This window comes from Ochotona curzoniae, unplaced genomic scaffold, assembly GCF_017591425.1.
Source record: "Ochotona curzoniae isolate NIBS_2020 unplaced genomic scaffold, NIBS_Ocur_1.0 contig_2688, whole genome shotgun sequence".
In the NCBI taxonomy this organism is placed as follows: Eukaryota; Metazoa; Chordata; class Mammalia; order Lagomorpha; family Ochotonidae; genus Ochotona; species Ochotona curzoniae.
In genome coordinates, this window is record NW_024465553.1 from 22,387,832 (window position 1) to 22,404,406 (window position 16,575).

General features: G+C 45.3%; 1 protein-coding gene across 1 annotated transcript; it reads left to right on the forward strand.

Moving 5' to 3' along the window:
- Nucleotides 1-159: 159 nt before the first annotated feature.
- Nucleotides 160-15,933, forward strand: ATP6V1D (ATPase H+ transporting V1 subunit D). Its single transcript, XM_040975422.1, has 9 exons — nucleotides 160-363; nucleotides 4,994-5,111; nucleotides 6,861-6,940; nucleotides 8,968-9,035; nucleotides 9,317-9,361; nucleotides 10,293-10,396; nucleotides 11,655-11,721; nucleotides 13,551-13,629; nucleotides 15,283-15,933. Exons 1-9 carry the CDS (start codon nucleotides 323-325, stop codon nucleotides 15,422-15,424), a joined length of 744 nt encoding a protein of 247 aa, XP_040831356.1. The 5' UTR covers nucleotides 160-322; the 3' UTR covers nucleotides 15,425-15,933.
- Nucleotides 15,934-16,575: the final 642 nt, after the last annotated feature.

Here is a 16,575-nt window from a genome sequence, read left to right on the forward strand (position 1 = left end):
GCCGTCGCCGGAGAGCTGGGCGGAAGTGGAGAGCGGGATCGCCCGGAACGGAGCGGCAGTTTCGCGGTGCGCGTGCGCATACCTCCACATCCGGGCACCGCCGTCAAGCAGCATCCCCCCCCCCCCCACCAAGCCTCCACCCCAGCCGACGGGAAGCGGAAGTGAGTCCTGGGTAGCCTCGTGTCTCTTAGCAACGCCCAGGATCACCTGATGGAACCAGCTGACTCCGGTGCGGGGAGGCTCAGTGGGCGGCCGTGACTGGAGCGGTGGTGGCTTCCAGGATCGCCCGGCGGACGACCGAAGCCCGACAGTCCTCGTCAGCATGTCGGGCAAAGACCGAATTGAGATCTTTCCGTCGCGGATGTAAGTCAGAGATGGGACAAGCGGGGCTTCCTTCTCGAAGGTTCGGAAAAGGCGGCCCGCAGCGCGTTTCCCTGGTCCTTGGGCCGACCCCGAGCTCTCCTCCAGGCTCTCGGGAGAGGAGTGGGCGCCGGGCTGCCCTCGGCACTTTGCGTCTGTGATTCGGACAGGAAGACGCGGCCGGACCGTTGTCTGGACCCGTTCATCGCCCGGTTCGGGCTTGGGCAGACCTTTCTGGCGCCGAGCCCTGGGTGTTCGCGGGGGTCTTCAGAAAAGTTCAGGGGGAAATGCGTGGTATGAAAGAAGTTCGGCAGGGTTTTTTTTTTTTTTTTTTTTTGGTACCAAAACCTCTTTTCATTTAATTTTCCGCTAGTCTTTTCCGAATGACGACACCGTCGTCCCCTCTTGCCCTCAGGGGCACACCAGTTTAGAGGAGAAAGGATAAGGCGTGGAGATGTGGTGCCTGACGCACTTGGAGAAGGGAGGTGCAAAATTGTCTCGGGAGCCCAGTGGGGCGCTGCCCTTGCACGGACGGCGGACCCTTTCTTCGTTCTCCGGGATGGCCACCCAGTGGCACCTGCCCGTGTGTGTGACACCTCATCCCAGTGGAAAGGGGGCTTCTGCCCGACCCGATGGGGGAGGGAACCCAAGCATGCGTGCACAGAAGGTCCCCAAAGCGGCTTGGAATGAACCCGAGTGGGGGAGGCGGCTCATATCTGGGGGTCTGCCTTTCTTAGCGCTGGAGGTATTTGGCAGGTGTGTGTCCTCAGGTGCACCCAGTAGCTGAGGAGAGCTGTATGCGTGTCCTGTGTTTCCTTTCTCTCTCGTCCTATATTATTTCCTCCGAGAATGTGAGAATGCTCAAAGTAAAACAGTTATTATATTCAAACTCCAGACTCCCCCAATTACTGTCTTGTGCCAGGATAACTACAGCCCTTGTTAAGAGTTACCTTTGCCTGGTGCCGTTGAGACCAGGCCGAAGGCAAGCTGGCGTGGAGAACGGCAGAGGGCAGAGCCTGTAATAAGGAGTACTCTTGGGAGAGTGAGACCTAGAGAAGCAAACTCTGCTGTGTCTTTGAACTGTCCCTGGCTGCCTGCTGAAAGGCTTGCCCAAGTGAAGCCAGAGCTGCCAGGAGGGGTCGTGGTGGCACAGCGCAGTAAAGCTGCTGCCTGAGGCGTCACGTCCCAGCTGCTCCACTTCCGCCCTAGCTCCCTGGTAATGTGCCTCGGAATATGGCAGAAGATGGCCCACGTGGTTGGGTCCCTAGCACCCACTAGGAGAGCCAGAGGGTTCCAGGCTCCTGACTGTTGTGGCCTTTGTGGCCTGCCTTCTCTCCTTCAAATAAATAAAAATAAATCTGTAAACAATAAAAGCCTGTCGGGAGGGTGCACTGCTCATTTTAGTCTACATCTGGCTGTTAGATCCTTGATTTCCCATTCTCAGATCTGCAGCAAAGGGCTTGGTGAGCAGCTGTGACTGGGTGAGGACCTGAGAGCCCTTGTTGGCACGTAAGCATCAGGTTTATATGTTGGATTATTCAAAAGGCAGAGAGGGAGGAAGAATGAGAGATCTGCACCTGTTCATTGCGCTGTCAGCGGTGGTGGGGGAAGTGGGGACTCGCCTGCACTCTGGAGGACTGACTCCTAACTTATAACTGCTGGCTAGCACGCGGACCTGGCTGCTTATATCCCTCAGTCATCAGAAGGGTAGCATTCATTTCTTGTCCTTATTACTTGGAAAGTAAGAAGGAGAAGTGGATGTTTTCGGACTTAGACAAGGTAACTGGTTTTGGAAGGAGAGAGTACCGGCTTTACCGGAGAGGAATCGAGGTGCAGGAAGCCCGTGTCTCCCACGGCCCGGCAGCAGTTTCTGTGTCATGTAGTCAGATGTTGTTGATTCAGCTGGAAAAAGTCGTCGTCCTGGCGGAAGCGCAGGCTCTGTGGCTTTGAGCAGCTCTGATTAGTGTACGAGAACAGGATTTTAAAATCCTAAACTGTAAAAGATTTCTGTCTCTGTCTTTCTCTCTCTTTCACAAACTCTAATGCTGCCTTTCAAATAAGTACATCTTTTAAAAAGGAAGATCCTAAGTAGAAATAGGTATTTAGCTTAGAGATTAGCATCCAGATTCAAACTCTGCGTTCCATATCCAGCTCCGACCAGCTCTCTGTCGGCGCCGGCTCTGGCAGTGACTGGGTCCTTGCCCCTCAGTGAGAACCTGGATTGAGTTTCTGGCTTCGAGCTTTAACCCGAATCAGTTATGGGTGTCCAAAGCATTTTGTCTCTTTTTCTGCCTCTCAAAAGCAAGAAAACAAACCATAAACTACAAGTAAACTTTGGTAACAGGGCTAAAGAGATTCCTAGACTAGAAAATAAACCAGTGATTTCTGTTTTGTAAACAGTTCCATATTGTATTATCATCATCTGCCATGTTCTCTTCACCCAACTAAATACCAGAGAGAACAAAACGATTGACAGTGGCAGCAAAAGAGGCGTGAAGGAGGGGTTCACGTGGTGGTGCAGTGGGTTCCAGTTCCAGCCCAGATCCAGCTCCCTGTTAAAACACCTGGGAAAGCAATGAAGGGCTTGGGCTCCTCCATCCGAAGGGAAGCCTGAATGGAATTCTGGGCTCTGGGTGCCTTTGGCCTGGCCCAGCCCAGCTGATGTGGGCTTTTGGAGAGCAAGATTGTGTCTGTAACTCAGCCTTTGGAAAAAATATTCCTTTTAGTCTAAATGCGTGAATGATTTGCAATTAACAGAGGTTAACTACATGTTTTGTTGCATATTATTAGCCCTAAGTGATTTGCAAAGACATTTAGAGTATCATGACTTAGGAAATTTAAATCAGTATGGTACATTCAGTTTTATCAACCAGTTCAGCGTATACTATAAGCTTCCTGTAATCTGCAGCATAGGATTTAATTTAAATATGGTTCAACGCTTTGAGCCCCAGTTCTGGTATTTAGTGTCCACAGTGACCACGGTCAGTGTACACATTGGGGTAGCTGGCTCCTGCTTGGGCTGGAACGGAACCAGCTTCGCTTGATTACATCTCTGCAAAGGCTGATGAGTGTCAACTGTTGCCAGCCAGTATTCCGAATCAGTGCTGTTCTGCTGCTGTTGTCCTTAGGGGTAGCATACGGTTGGGGTACAATGGACCTAGCCATGTTAAAGTTTGTTTGATCCTGAGGCAGGTCACTGGAGTTAGAAGTCTAGTTTTCAGGGTTGGCATTGTGGTACAACATGTTTAGTCACCTGTGGTTCCGTCATCCTATGTCCGGTTGAGTCCCAGCTGCTCCCCTCCAGTCCAGCTCCCTCCTAATGTATCTGACAAGACAGCGGAAGATGGTGCAAGTGTTTGGGCCCGTGCCTGCCATGTGGGAGACCCTCCTGGCTTTGGCCTGGTCCATCCAGGCCGTTGCAGCCATTTGGGGAGTGAACCAGTAGGTGGAAAATTTTTCACTGTGTCTCTCTCCTTCTCTGTACAACTTTTAAATCAGATTTTGAAATAAAACAAAAGGAAATCTTCCTGTCCTGTCTTCACTGATGGTGAGAATGTTACTCTACTTTTTTGGGTCTAATGCTTAAGATCTTTTCTAGTTATAGAGTTGTTTCAGTAATGTTAGTCATGTGATAATAGGCTTCAGTATGTATAACAAGCCATTGGCCAGTGCCTGTGAGGTGGGTGCTGGGTCCCTGAGCCCTGAAGGAAGGGGGTCTGGTGGAGCTTGGGTCATTTGGCCAGGACCCTCAGCCCCCCTATAAGGTGAGTGCTCGGCTGCTCTCCCAGGCCACAGGCAGGGAGCTGGATGGGAAGCCGGACTGCTGGAATTAGAACTGGCATCCAAATGGGATGAGGACTTCAGCCACTAGGCGGCACAGTTTTTTTTTAAGATAGTGCTTGGGTTACCTGTAAGCCTGTATTAGATTGCCCGGGGTTGAGACCCTGCTTGCTTCTGATCCAGCTTCCTGCTGAAGTATGTTCTGGGAAGCAACAGGTGATGGCTTTAGTACTTAGTACTTGAGTGCCGGCTGCCGCAGTTGAACTTCAGGTTCCTGGTTTCAGCCTGGCCCAGCCTAGCTGTTGTGGGTATTGAGGGAGTAAACCAGCAGGTGAAAGCTAGTCTCTTTGTCTTTTCTTCTCTTTCAGCCAGGAGCCTGGGACTCCATCTGGGTCTCCTATCCCATGGGAACATGCTTTCCTAGGCTATTAGCAGAGAGCTGGACAGGGAATGGAGCAACTGGGACTTGAACCTCTGTCCATACGGGGTGCTGGTGTCACGGGCAGTGGCTTAATCCACTACATCACAAATTGATTTGTTTTTATCTTAATATACCTAAACCATTACTTAGCATTATTTTCAATTAGAAAGCAAATAAGTACTTGAACTATACTGATGTTTATAAAATAAGTTTCCTGATTATGTTTATTATGATTTATTACTCAGTGCAGATAATTTAATGCAGGATCGTTTCTGTTGTAAGTAAATAAAGAACAGCCATGGTAGAAAGCCTCTGTCGCTGCAACTGCTGTGTATTCTCACTCTCACCACCTCGAAGACTAAATTAAGATATTTTTGTGTCCCTTAAGCACAGTGACTGTATGAGAATAAATGCCTTTACGTGTTTGCATAGGGCACAGACCATCATGAAGGCACGATTAAAAGGAGCACAGACGGGCCGAAACCTGCTGAAGAAGAAGTCTGACGCGCTGACTCTGCGATTTCGACAAATCCTGAAGAAGATAATAGAGGTAGCATGGACATGGCTCACAGCGGGACTTATCTCTGGTTTGGTTTTTTAGGTTTATTTTATTTATTTGAAAGGCAGACTGCCGGGGCATGGAAGGACAGAGAAGAGGAGCTCTTCCATCCACTGGTTCGCCCCTGAAATGGCCGCAAGCAGCAGGTCTGGGTTAGGCTGAAGCCAGGAGCCTGGGACATGAGCTGGGTCTTCCAGTTGGGTGGCAGAGGCCGGTGCGCAGGGCCGTCCTCTGCTGCTGTCCAAGGTGCTCCAGTGCGGAGCTGGGTTGGAAAGCAGAACAACTGGGACTCGAACTGGCATTCTGATGCAGGATTCAGTGTTGTAGGTAGAGACCTACCTACTGCGCCACGAGGCCAGCCCCACCGGCATTTATTTCAGAAATATCAAATAAGGAAAATCCAGCATGGCTTTTGGTATTTTCTTTTTCCTGAAAAAAATTACTCATCTAACGAAATGATTTGAAATGTGGAGAGACAGCCAGAAAAGTTAGTCCATCTGGTGCTTCGTTCTCCCAATGCCTGCAGCAGGCAGCTAGGCCGGGCTGAGGCCACAGACTGTGCCTGGCCTGGCCAGAGTTCATGGACATGCTGACCCCCCCGGTGTGTGTCTTAGCACCCAGGTACTCCAGTGTGAAAGTGAGGGTCCTGCTGATGGCTCAACTACTTCTCATTTTCCTTTTCGTGATTTTAGTTAATCACCAGGATTCTGTACAAAAGTTAAAATACGTTGAAGTGTAACACATTTTAGACCCGAGCCAATCTGAAACCAGGAGCCTCATCTGGGTCTCCCATGGGCTTTGAGCCGTCCTCGACCACTTTCCCAGGCCGTAAGCAGAGAGCTGGATGGAAAGCAGGGCCACTGGGATTAGAACTGGTGCCCATATAGGATCCCAGCCTGTGCAAGGTGAGGACCTTAGCTGCTGGGCCACCTCACCGGGTCCCTTTTTGTAGATTTTTAAAGAGCTTTTAAAGATGTGTGTGAGAGACAGACTTAACAGAGAGAGACATAGACAGAGATCTTCCTTTTGCTGTTCTGTTCCGTCTCCCACATGGGTGGCGGGGCACAAGCGTTGGGCCCATCATCTGCTGCCTTCCAAGACGCCTGTGCAGGGGTGGATCTGAAGCAGAGGTGCAAAGATGCCCAGGTCAGAAGCTGCAGCTGAACCTGCTGTGCCTCAACGCCAGCTCCTTATTGATTTTCTTGTTGAATGTTGGCCATTTTTTTTTTTTTGGCAAAAATTCTATATAAAAGTATTCAAAATTCTTTATGTAGTGTCTGGCTTATGTGTAAAATGCTGAATAGGTATTCTGTATAGCTTATCTTCTGACATTTTTCAGGAAAGCTGTCTTAATTTTGGCTTGATCAAACCTGTTAGTCATGGCACAGTCTGAAGAAATTATACTTTTTTCTTAAGGTGTTATCTGTAATATTATGTCTGGATTTAAAAAATTATTTAAAGAAATTAATTTGATGAAATCAGAAATAAGTAAGCCCTTCAATAAATTCAGTTTTCTATATCTTAATGTGCTTATTCTAATGGCATAATAAAACTCATGATTTTGTAGCATTGCTAGTGATCTTAACCAAATTATTCATAAATTGAAGTTTTTATTTGTTTATTGTTAAATACTTACATATACATCTAGCATAAAATAGTTGTGCTGTTAACCAAACCTTACTTGATATGATTTTTCCCTATAAAAATCTTGGTTGAAACTATTGGTTCATGCTTTTTCAGACTAAAATGTTGATGGGTGAAGTGATGAGAGAAGCTGCCTTTTCATTAGCTGAGGCCAAATTCACAGCAGGAGACTTCAGGTAAGAAGAATAAATTCTGTTTTTTTTTTAAAAAGTGCTTTCAGGGTCCTAATTTTTCATTTTAAAAATAATTTTAATTTAGTTTAGTTTATTTGAAAGGTAAATTCAGAGGGATGGAGTCCAAAGGTCTTCTGCTCTCTGGCTCTGTATCCACATGGCGCAGTAGCCAGGGCCAAGCCCGGGAACTTCCTCCTGGCCTCCTGTGGGTGGCAGGGCCCGAGCACCTTGGCCATCTCCTGCTTTCCCAGGCGTGTTGGCAGGGGGCTGCAGAGGTGGGGAGCTGCTGGGACTTGACCCAGCACCCATGGGCGATGTTACGGTAGTAGCTTAATAACCTGTTCTGTCACAGCACCAGACCCCATACTTTTCATTTAAAGAAACTTTTTAAGTTAAAATTATGTAAGTATAAAATAAATCAATACTCGGAGGCTTCAAAAAGTTCATAGGAAATACAAATTTTTATGTTTGATGAGAAAGGCAGGTAGAGAGAGAGCTTCAGATTCCTGCAGTAGCTGGGACTTGGGCCAGGCTGACTCTGCAAGCCAGGAACACAGTCTCATGTCGGTGGCAGGGATGTGAATGCCTGAGGACCTTGGTCACTGCCTCCAGCGTGCTCATTAGCAGGAAGTTGGAATACAGACACAGGCAGGACTAGAACCCAGACCCTCCCGTGTGGATGTGGTATTCTGTATAGCCTCTTCATTGCTGTGCCACATGCCGGTTCCACGTACTTCGGCTTCTCAGCTGCCTGAGCAGGAGCTGGATCAGAAACAGGCAGCTAGGATGCGAGCCTGTGCTTCAGTATTGACATGCAGGCTACTAAGTGGCAGTTAAACTTGCTGCGTCACAGTGCCCGCCTCTCTGCAGGATACATTTCTGAGAATGGAATAGATTATTTAAAAGGCACAGGCTTATGGGTTGCCGTATCAATATGCATTGTATAGCACATAGCATGTTAAATGGTTTGGATGGAGCAGGCTTTAGGTGTCACACGTCAGAGCGTATGGGATCATTTCCAGTTCTGAGCCCTGAATGTAGCTGATGATGCTGGTTGGAGCAGCAGCAGCACCTGTCACAGTGCCTTGGGTTCAAGTCCTGGCTCCACTCCCTGTTCCAACTTCCTGCTAATGTCATTCTGTGAGGCAGCTGAGGTGTGTCCAGTACCTGGATTCCTGCCCCCAGTTATGTTCCCTGCTGCTGGTTATGGTCCCAGCTAGTGTGAGCATTTGAGGGGTGAACCAACAGATGGGAGCTCTTGTCTCCCTTTCTCTCAAATAAACATTTAAAAAAGATGATTTACAGGTGGCTATGTCAACTTAGCTGTTATATGAGTCTGCAGAACATTTTGTGAGGCAGTTAAGGCAAACACACTATTCTTAGTTGAAGTTAATTGCCTTCCTGGAGTGACATGGCAGAAATTGTTTTCAAGCCTTTGGTTTTCCCAAAGACATGATGCTCCCATTCTTAGGTTGTTTCCTAGGAGTTCTGGGTGGTGGCCTTACAGTCCAAGGAGCACGTGGCCAGCTGAAGTTAGTAGACTTTTGATTTTTGCCAATGCTGGTAGGATAGCTGCTCGCACTATCAGCTACTCACACTGACTTCAGTAGGGGGAGGAAATCAGTAATAGTGTGTGAGTGGTGGTATGTGGTTGTGCTTAAGGGTACTGATCGTATGGGCACAGGTGGAGTCAGTCATAAGAAGGTTATCTGAACAATCGAGTAGCAAACCTAGAGGGAACATTTTTCTGCAAAAATGTTAGCAGAATTAGAATCTGCCGTCACATCCCTACACCAGCTGTCTGGAAGTACAAGCTGTCTGCCCCCTTTGGAGTCCGCGTTGTCTTAAAGGCCTTTGACAGTTGTTCCGTGCTCTCTGGGGCCCTCTTCTGGCTCCAGTGCATTTCTTCTGTGATAAAAGATTGTCAAGACATACTTAAATTGTGACTTCTCAATGTTGAAACTATCCCGTGTGTCCTTGTAGAATTATTTCTAAAACTACATCTAAATAAAGGCTTTCTTTTTCTTCAGCACCACAGTTATCCAAAATGTAAATAAAGCCCAGGTGAAGATTCGGGCAAAGAAAGATAATGTAGCAGGTAACTTTTCAACTTTTTAGAACTCTTGGAGGAGAAAAAGTGACGTTTAAAATGATCCTCTTTAGACAGCAAGATCCTGGTGTGCCTGTGACTTGACATGTTAAAGAGGTCCTCGTTACCCAGGGTAGTTTGACTTTGGGATTGAAATGAACACTTAGGAAGTTAGATTCCCGGCTCATTCTCTGAAACCAGTTGTAATTCTTGACTTTTGAGTATTTGATGAACACAAACAGCACTTGATGGCCGTGTTGATTACCGCACGCATGTTTTGCTTTTCGCAGGTGTTACTCTGCCGGTATTTGAGCATTACCACGAAGGCACTGACAGTGAGTGTGGAAGTTCTCTGTTTGTCAGTCTGCTTCCCAGGCGCTCGTTTGCTCTTTTACTCTGGACAGTGGTGCTAGACAAACCCCAGAGTTCAGAAGTTCTGGTGTTAGAAGCTCTTTTCGTAGGAGTTACCAGTGTGTCAAAAAGGTCTTAGGGTAGAAAATCATAAAATATTATATCGTCTTACATTTTACTTTGACTTAGAAATGTCAACATATTGCCATTGGCCATTCTAAAAATAAAAGGGCTTTCCTTTTTTATGAGCCCCAAACTAGTCTTCCATACTGTCTTTCTGCATAAATACATTCATAGTGTATTATTTGAAACTTAACAGTTTTAGCTTCTGTGAAGTGGAATAAAATCCTAGCGACTATGATACTGTGAATGGTGACAATTTCTAGGTATTTGTATCTTGCATCCAATGTTTTTTTTAGATTGTCTTACCCATTCCATTGCTAATGACAGCGTTTTCTGGGTTATACACATGGTTGTTATCTCCTAGATAAAGTAACTTTTTTTCATAGAAAACAGTATTCTGGCACTCATTTCACTGGGTCATGTAATTCCTAATTAAATTGTATATAGAATGTTAAGTATTGCTCATATAAAGAGTAGAGCACACTAAAGAACTGCCCCTTAATAGTGCCATTGTACATTGTCCATGCAGAAGGGACAAAGAGCGTTGACAGATTTCAGCCAGCCAGTGAAATCCAGTGAAATGGAGGTTGGTTTAGAAGTTGTCCTTTAGTTAGGATTACAATAGTGTGTGTTGTGTGGAAACATGATCCTGCAGTGCTAGGGGAGGGTGGTGGGCTCTAATGGGATTAGTGAATTTGCCTTAATATGTTTGTTGGCATTCTGATTCTTTGGGGGAATTTTGTGGGGAAACACTGACTCTAATTACGAATGTCGTGCGACTGGTTCTTCCAGGTTATGAACTCACTGGTTTAGCCAGAGGTGGGGAACAGTTGGCCAAATTAAAGAGGAATTATGCCAAAGCAGTGGAATTACTGGTGGAACTAGCTTCTCTGCAGGTGAGTCCCAGGCACGGCCAGATGCCCTGCGGCTTGATTTCTGAGGATTAAGTGAAGAGATTGAGGTCTTGCATCAGATCCCACTGCACTGTGGATCGTCTCTGAACTGTTTCCATGATCCATGGGAAAAAATTACATTTTTATTTCTGAAATGTTGACTTCACCATTATCCCTTTTTTATTTTTAATAAAATGTACATAGTGCCGTCAGTTTATACTATGTGTCATTCTCTGCCGGAAGAGAACAGCAGAAGGCGATACTAAGTTGGAAAGCAAACCAGCATGGTTTGTGCAGGAGAGCCCCTCTCCCCTTGTGACTAGTTAAAATGTAAGGTACCAATGCATGATTCGCCTCCTGCCATTTTTGTGTTTTTTTAGCCTGAAGTAAATAAATTATAATAATATTGGAATAAGTATTAGCTCAGCAGAAATACCAAGTTTGCTTTTCAGACATGTGGAAAAGAAGTTTTTTTAAAGGTTTGTTTCCATTTGAAGGATTTTTATATTTCTTATAAATTTTATTTGAAAGGTAGTTCCAGGGATATCTTCCATCTGCTAGTTCACTCCCTGGATGGTCACAGTGGCTGGAGTTGGGCTAGTCTGAAGCCAGGAGCCAAGAATTTCTTGCTGGTCTCCCATGTGAGTGCAGGAACCAAAGGACTTGAGCCATCCTTTCTGCTTTCCCAGACTATTAGCAGGGAGTTCTCCCAGCCCACTTTCTGCAGGTAGAGTGTTAGCTTCCTTATGCCATGGCGCCAGGAGCCAGGAGCAGCTTCTTGGTCTCCCACGCAGGTGCAGGAGCCCAAGGCTTTGGGCCGTCCTCAGCTGCTTTCATAGGCCATGAGCGGAGCTGCCGGGACACAAACTGGCATCCATTTGGGATCTCAGCCATTTTAAGGTGAGGATTTAGCCAATAGGTTATCATACAAGGCCCTCAATTTTTTTTTCCTTAAAGACAAATATTTAATGGACTAACTTGAAAGGCAGAGAAAGAGACCCTGACTTTTCTCCGCAGTGTCTGGGAGCTCAGTCGGTGTCCCCCATGGGTGGCGGGAACCCAGGTGTTTGAGCCATCACCACTGTCTCCCTTGCTGCACACCAGGGCTTGAACCCAGGCGCTCTGAGCTGGGATCTTCATCCCTGCGCCTCGAACCCAGCCCTCCCTGTTTTGTGCTGTTGCAGTAAGGGTGGAGCCAGCTGAGGAGAAAGTGATCAGAAGGACTTTGGGCTTGCATTGCTAATGTGTGCTCTTTCCTCAGACTTCCTTTGTCACTCTGGATGAAGCGATTAAGATAACCAACAGGCGTGTCAATGCCATTGAGCATGGTGAGTGAGCTGCCAGGCACTTGGTTCCTTCACCTGCCCATCCCTTGCACTTGCTAGGTGGGCACAGTGTGATGAAGGTCAACAGGAGAACAAGGCAATGCCCCCTGCACAGTGCACAGAGGTGTGTCAGTGCAGAAATGTATCATATGACGTATGTACGTGATATATGATGTGGGGGAGTTGGGAAGTGATGAGTTCAAAGTTTCAGAATGTTTTATTTCTGCTTATTCATTCAGTCAGTAATAAGAACATTAGTGTTTTCTTTAGTTCTTTGTAACAGTCCAGAGCTTTCTAAGATTTTATTTGAAAGGCAGAGTTGGAGAGGGACAGATTTTCCATCCACTGGTTATATTCCCCAAGTAGCTGTAACAGCTGGGGCTCGGACAGGCTGAGCCAGGAGCCAGGAACAACTGCTGGGTCTCCCACATGAGTGAAGGGGCCCAAGGTCTTGTGTTGCAGGGAGCTGGGTCGGAAGTGGAGTAACCAGGTCTCAAACTGGTGTCCCTGTGGCTTGCAGCTTCACAGGAGGTGGCTTACCTTCTATGCCACAACACCAGCCCTGATAAATCTTCCTTAATCAATATTTAGCTTGACATTGTTTTCCTTTAGGCCTTTTGCTTTGATTTTTAGAAACAAAATCTTCCATTTAATTTATTTATTATCTCTTATTTTGTTCTGTTAAAAACGATAATTTCTTTTAAAGATTTATTTTTATTATTTTTTATTGGAAAGGCAGATATACAGAGAGGAGAGATAGAGAGGAAGATCTTCCGTCCGATGATTCACTCCCCAAGCGAGCGCAACGGCCGATACTATGCCGATCCGAAGCCAGGAGCCTCTTCCGGGTCTCCCACGCGGGTGCAGGGTCCCAAAGCTTTGGGCCGTCCTCGACTGCTTTCCCAGGCCACAGGCAGGGAGCTGGAAGGGAAGCGGGGCTGCTGGGATAGAACTGGCGCCCATATGGGATCCCGGGCGTGCTAGGCGAGGACCTTAACCACTTGTGCCACCGCGCCAGGCCCTAAAAACGACTATTTCTACAATTATTTTTACTTAAGAAAACATTCAGCTTTAAAGTAAGAAGCAAAATGAAGGACAAATGATTTTGATTAGGTTTCTATTTAGTGTTAGAAGTCCTTATTTCTTAGAACTCCAAATCCTATTTCTCTCCTACTTGATAGTGTCCATGCCTATAAATGGAATTGCAAGCAAAACAAAATGCTCTCAAGAACTTTACATTATACAAGCAAATTAGGCAGATTCCATAGAGCCCAATGGCTGACATGAAACTATTTAATAATTTTCTCTGCTATATTTAAGAAAATATTTTCATTTTCATTTTATTTAAAAGGCAGAGAAATAGTTTTCCTGCGCTACAGGCTCCATTACAGGTGTCCATGTGGCTGACAGGGATCCGGTCCTCAACGTGTGCTGCTTTCCAGGGCCAGCACCAGCACCCCCGCCCCCGATGTGTGAGCTTCCCCACACCCATTCCTGCTCTGTTTTTAGACAGTGCTTGGCTGTCATTATATTTAAAATACCCCTTGCAGTGCATTGTCATATATTCATATCTAGTTCGAGCTTGTTTCTGTGTGTTCCAGTACATTATCTGCATAGAGAAGACACCATCGGGGCACATACAGAAGTACCCGATTATTACTTTTGGCTGGTTAGGTGATGCTGGCTTTTCATTTTTCTTTGTGGTTTTTTTCCCCTCTAAGATCTGTGCATTAATTGTACGTTGATTTTAGAGTATTATACAAGTAAGCACTGGTAATTTGAAAACAGGGAGTTTGAAGTTCTCACATAATGTATTTTTTTTTAATCTCTAGTCATCATTCCTCGGATTGAACGTACCCTTGCTTATATCATCACAGAGCTGGACGAGAGAGAACGAGAAGAGTTCTATAGGTTTGTTGAAATTAGAAAGTTATTAATTTTGTTGGTTCATATTCAAAAAGCTTCACTTGCGATGATTAGCGATTGTCGTATGTTTGTCAACTTTTATTTCATTCTGGTAAATTAGAAGCAAGAAACACAGGAGTCTCCTGTATCCTGGTTTCACTTTCTGTGGTTTGTTACCTGCAGTCAACCTGGGTCTGAAAATACTAAATGGAAAATTTGAGGAATAAATTCATTTTCAGTTGTGAGCCGTCTGCATGAGTAGTATGATGAATCTCATGCCATCGCACTGTCCTGCCTGCTGTGTGGGGTGTGAACCATGCCTTTGTCCAGTATATCCACGCAGTATGCTACCTGCCCTTTAGTTAACAGTGGGCCTGGGTATCGGATCAACTGTGGTAGCATCAAAGTGTGTGTGTTCAGGTAACCCTTACTTTAATAAATAAGAGTCCTGGTGTACAATAGCTATGTTGGCATTTCAGATATGCCAGAGGGAAGCTGTAAGGTGCTTTCTGACTGTACTGACTTTTGATCTGAAGTTGGCTGAATCCTGAAGTTGGATGTGAAATCCTATATATGTATATTGATGTACACAAAAGGACAAGGTTTGGAACCATCCTGTTTCAGGATTTCTCCTGGATCTTAGATCATAGTACTCATGCATAGGGAGTGAAGGAGAACTGTATTGTGGAAGCTGTGGAGACAAATCTAGGTCTTTTTAAATTTAATTCTTTTTATTTGAAAGACAGAGTACAGAGAAGACAGACAGATTTTCATCCAATGGTTCAGCCTCCAAATGGTTGCAAATGCCCACAGCTGAGCTGATCTGAAGCCAAGAGCTAGGAGCCTCCTCTGGGTCTCCTACATGGGTGTGGGGCTAAGGACTTCAGCCATTGTCTATTGCTTTCCCAGGTCCCATATGCAGAGAGCAGGATAGGAAGTGGAGCAGTGGGACACTAACTGGTACCCCTATGGGATGCTGGCACTACAAGTAGAAGATTAATATACTATGCCACCATGCCAGCCTCCAAATTCATGTCTTGTGTTGGACATGTACAGAAATGATTTATTATTTAAAACAAGGCTATAATTTAAAATTGGTGTATTTGGGAGAAAATATTTAGCCATTTTGCAAATACGTGTGACATGTTGAGTCATGCTCAGGAGGATGTATAATATACTTGAGGACATAACCAGATGCCGTAAATTACACTATTAGAGAATTAAGAGAGATGGTAAATTTCTGTGAATTGGCTATTAGGAGTTGGAACTTGTAGGTATAAGTATTAAATCAGGGGCATGCCTGGATTGATACACCCGGCTTAGAGGAGTGGATGATATGTGCTAACAAAGAAGCCAGTGTTCGCCTTCGAGTGCCACTTCAGTATGGCTTATGACCTTGAGCATGCAGGTGACTTAATTTTGTCCTCCAGTGACCTTCAGGGTTGTGATGGTAGAAATTTTGGCCCATGTCTGAATACTCAGAATCAGTTATTAGCTTAGTGTATAAAACGGATTATCAGTAAATTACTGAAACTGAGTGTAGTGGATATACCAGTCTTTGTTCTGATTCTGTTTATTGTCCTTGTTAAAAACCAGTTGCAGTTAAATCTTCTCAGGACAGAAACAGCACTCAGAAGATTGCCCCCTTTAATCCTGCAGGTTAAAGAAAATACAGGAGAAGAAAAAAATCCTCAAGGAAAAATCCGAGAAAGACTTGGAACAACGGCGAGCAGCCGGAGAGGTGATGGAGCCTGCCAATCTGCTGGCTGAGGAGAAGGACGAGGATCTTCTGTTTGAATAACCTTTTCTGCCTTGGTTCTTTGAGGAACCTAACAGTGACTGTGTGAATTTGTGGTGCATAGGCTGTTTTCTTTCTGGCCCAAGAATTCCACTGATTGTAAAATCTTCCCAGATGTTCATTTATGTGATTGCTCTTGCAAACTCTTCAGTGCATCTGTTTATCACAAGTGGCTGAAATTTGTAACTGTTAGTAACTTAAGAGTTTACTCTGCTGCAGAGTCACTTGTTCCATTTATCTGTTACACGTGATTTGCTTGCCAGGCATTGTAGGAAGCGCCCTTAAGAAACATTAGTGTTCTCAGGCCAGCTACTGTACAGCTTCCTCCATTCCTGCTCGCTGGTGAACCTTGGCACTGTTGCTGTGTCGCCTTGGCGCTTCTCTCCTCAAGCTTTTGTGACAACCTTCACTCACTTTTCCTTGCATGACAGGTGTTTATCTTGTCTATCAGCGGAGTGGTTCTGCCAATTTAAATGTGACAATGGTATGGAATAAAGTGATTTAAAAACAAATCATTCTTTTCCAAATTATTTACAGCTGCGGAGTAAATCACATCGCCGTACTGAGGTTAGTGCACAGTATTGCTTATTCCGTATCTGAGACTCTGGGTAATTACAGGCTTGTCTTGGAGGATTGATAGGAAATTCTGTTGCTGTGTGCAGAATGAAATATCACATCCTATTGTAAATTTAGTTGTAACTGTAAATCCAGCAACTAAGTTCACAAATATTTAAAAACCAAATAAACAGAAATGTATAATATCTAATCCTCCCCCAAACCTGGTGAGGTGTAAATTGTGACCTATTTTATGGAAACTTTTGAGGAGACTGAGGCTTGAAAGGGTCAAATAGCACAGCTAAAATGTGAATCAAGCTTTATATATATGTATTGCTTTTCCAGGAAGCAAAATTAGTTTGAAGGGAAATGGGGTAGGAAACCATATTATTTAGCTTTTTTTTCACTGAAATTCCATGTTCACTTTAAAGTATGGGTCAAAGGACTCTAGATTTAAAACAAAAATACAGATTTATGTATTTGAAAGACAAATTTAGCGGGAGAGGCAGAGAGAATATTCTACTACTCATATGGCCTTAAAGGCCAAGGGTAGGTCAGGGCGAAGCTAGGTGTTTCACCTGGGTCATCGCTTGGGCCAT

Excerpts from the sequence above, each read along its gene's own strand:
- ATP6V1D (XM_040975422.1), top strand. The coding sequence starts at position 323 with ATGTCGGGCAAAGACCGAATTGAGATCTTTCCGTCGCGGAT. Across the intron at positions 9,036-9,316 it reads AAAGAAAGATAATGTAGCAG|GTGTTACTCTGCCGGTATTT; the intron begins GTAACTTTTCAA and ends TGCTTTTCGCAG. Across the intron at positions 10,397-11,654 it reads TGGAACTAGCTTCTCTGCAG|ACTTCCTTTGTCACTCTGGA; the intron begins GTGAGTCCCAGG and ends CTCTTTCCTCAG.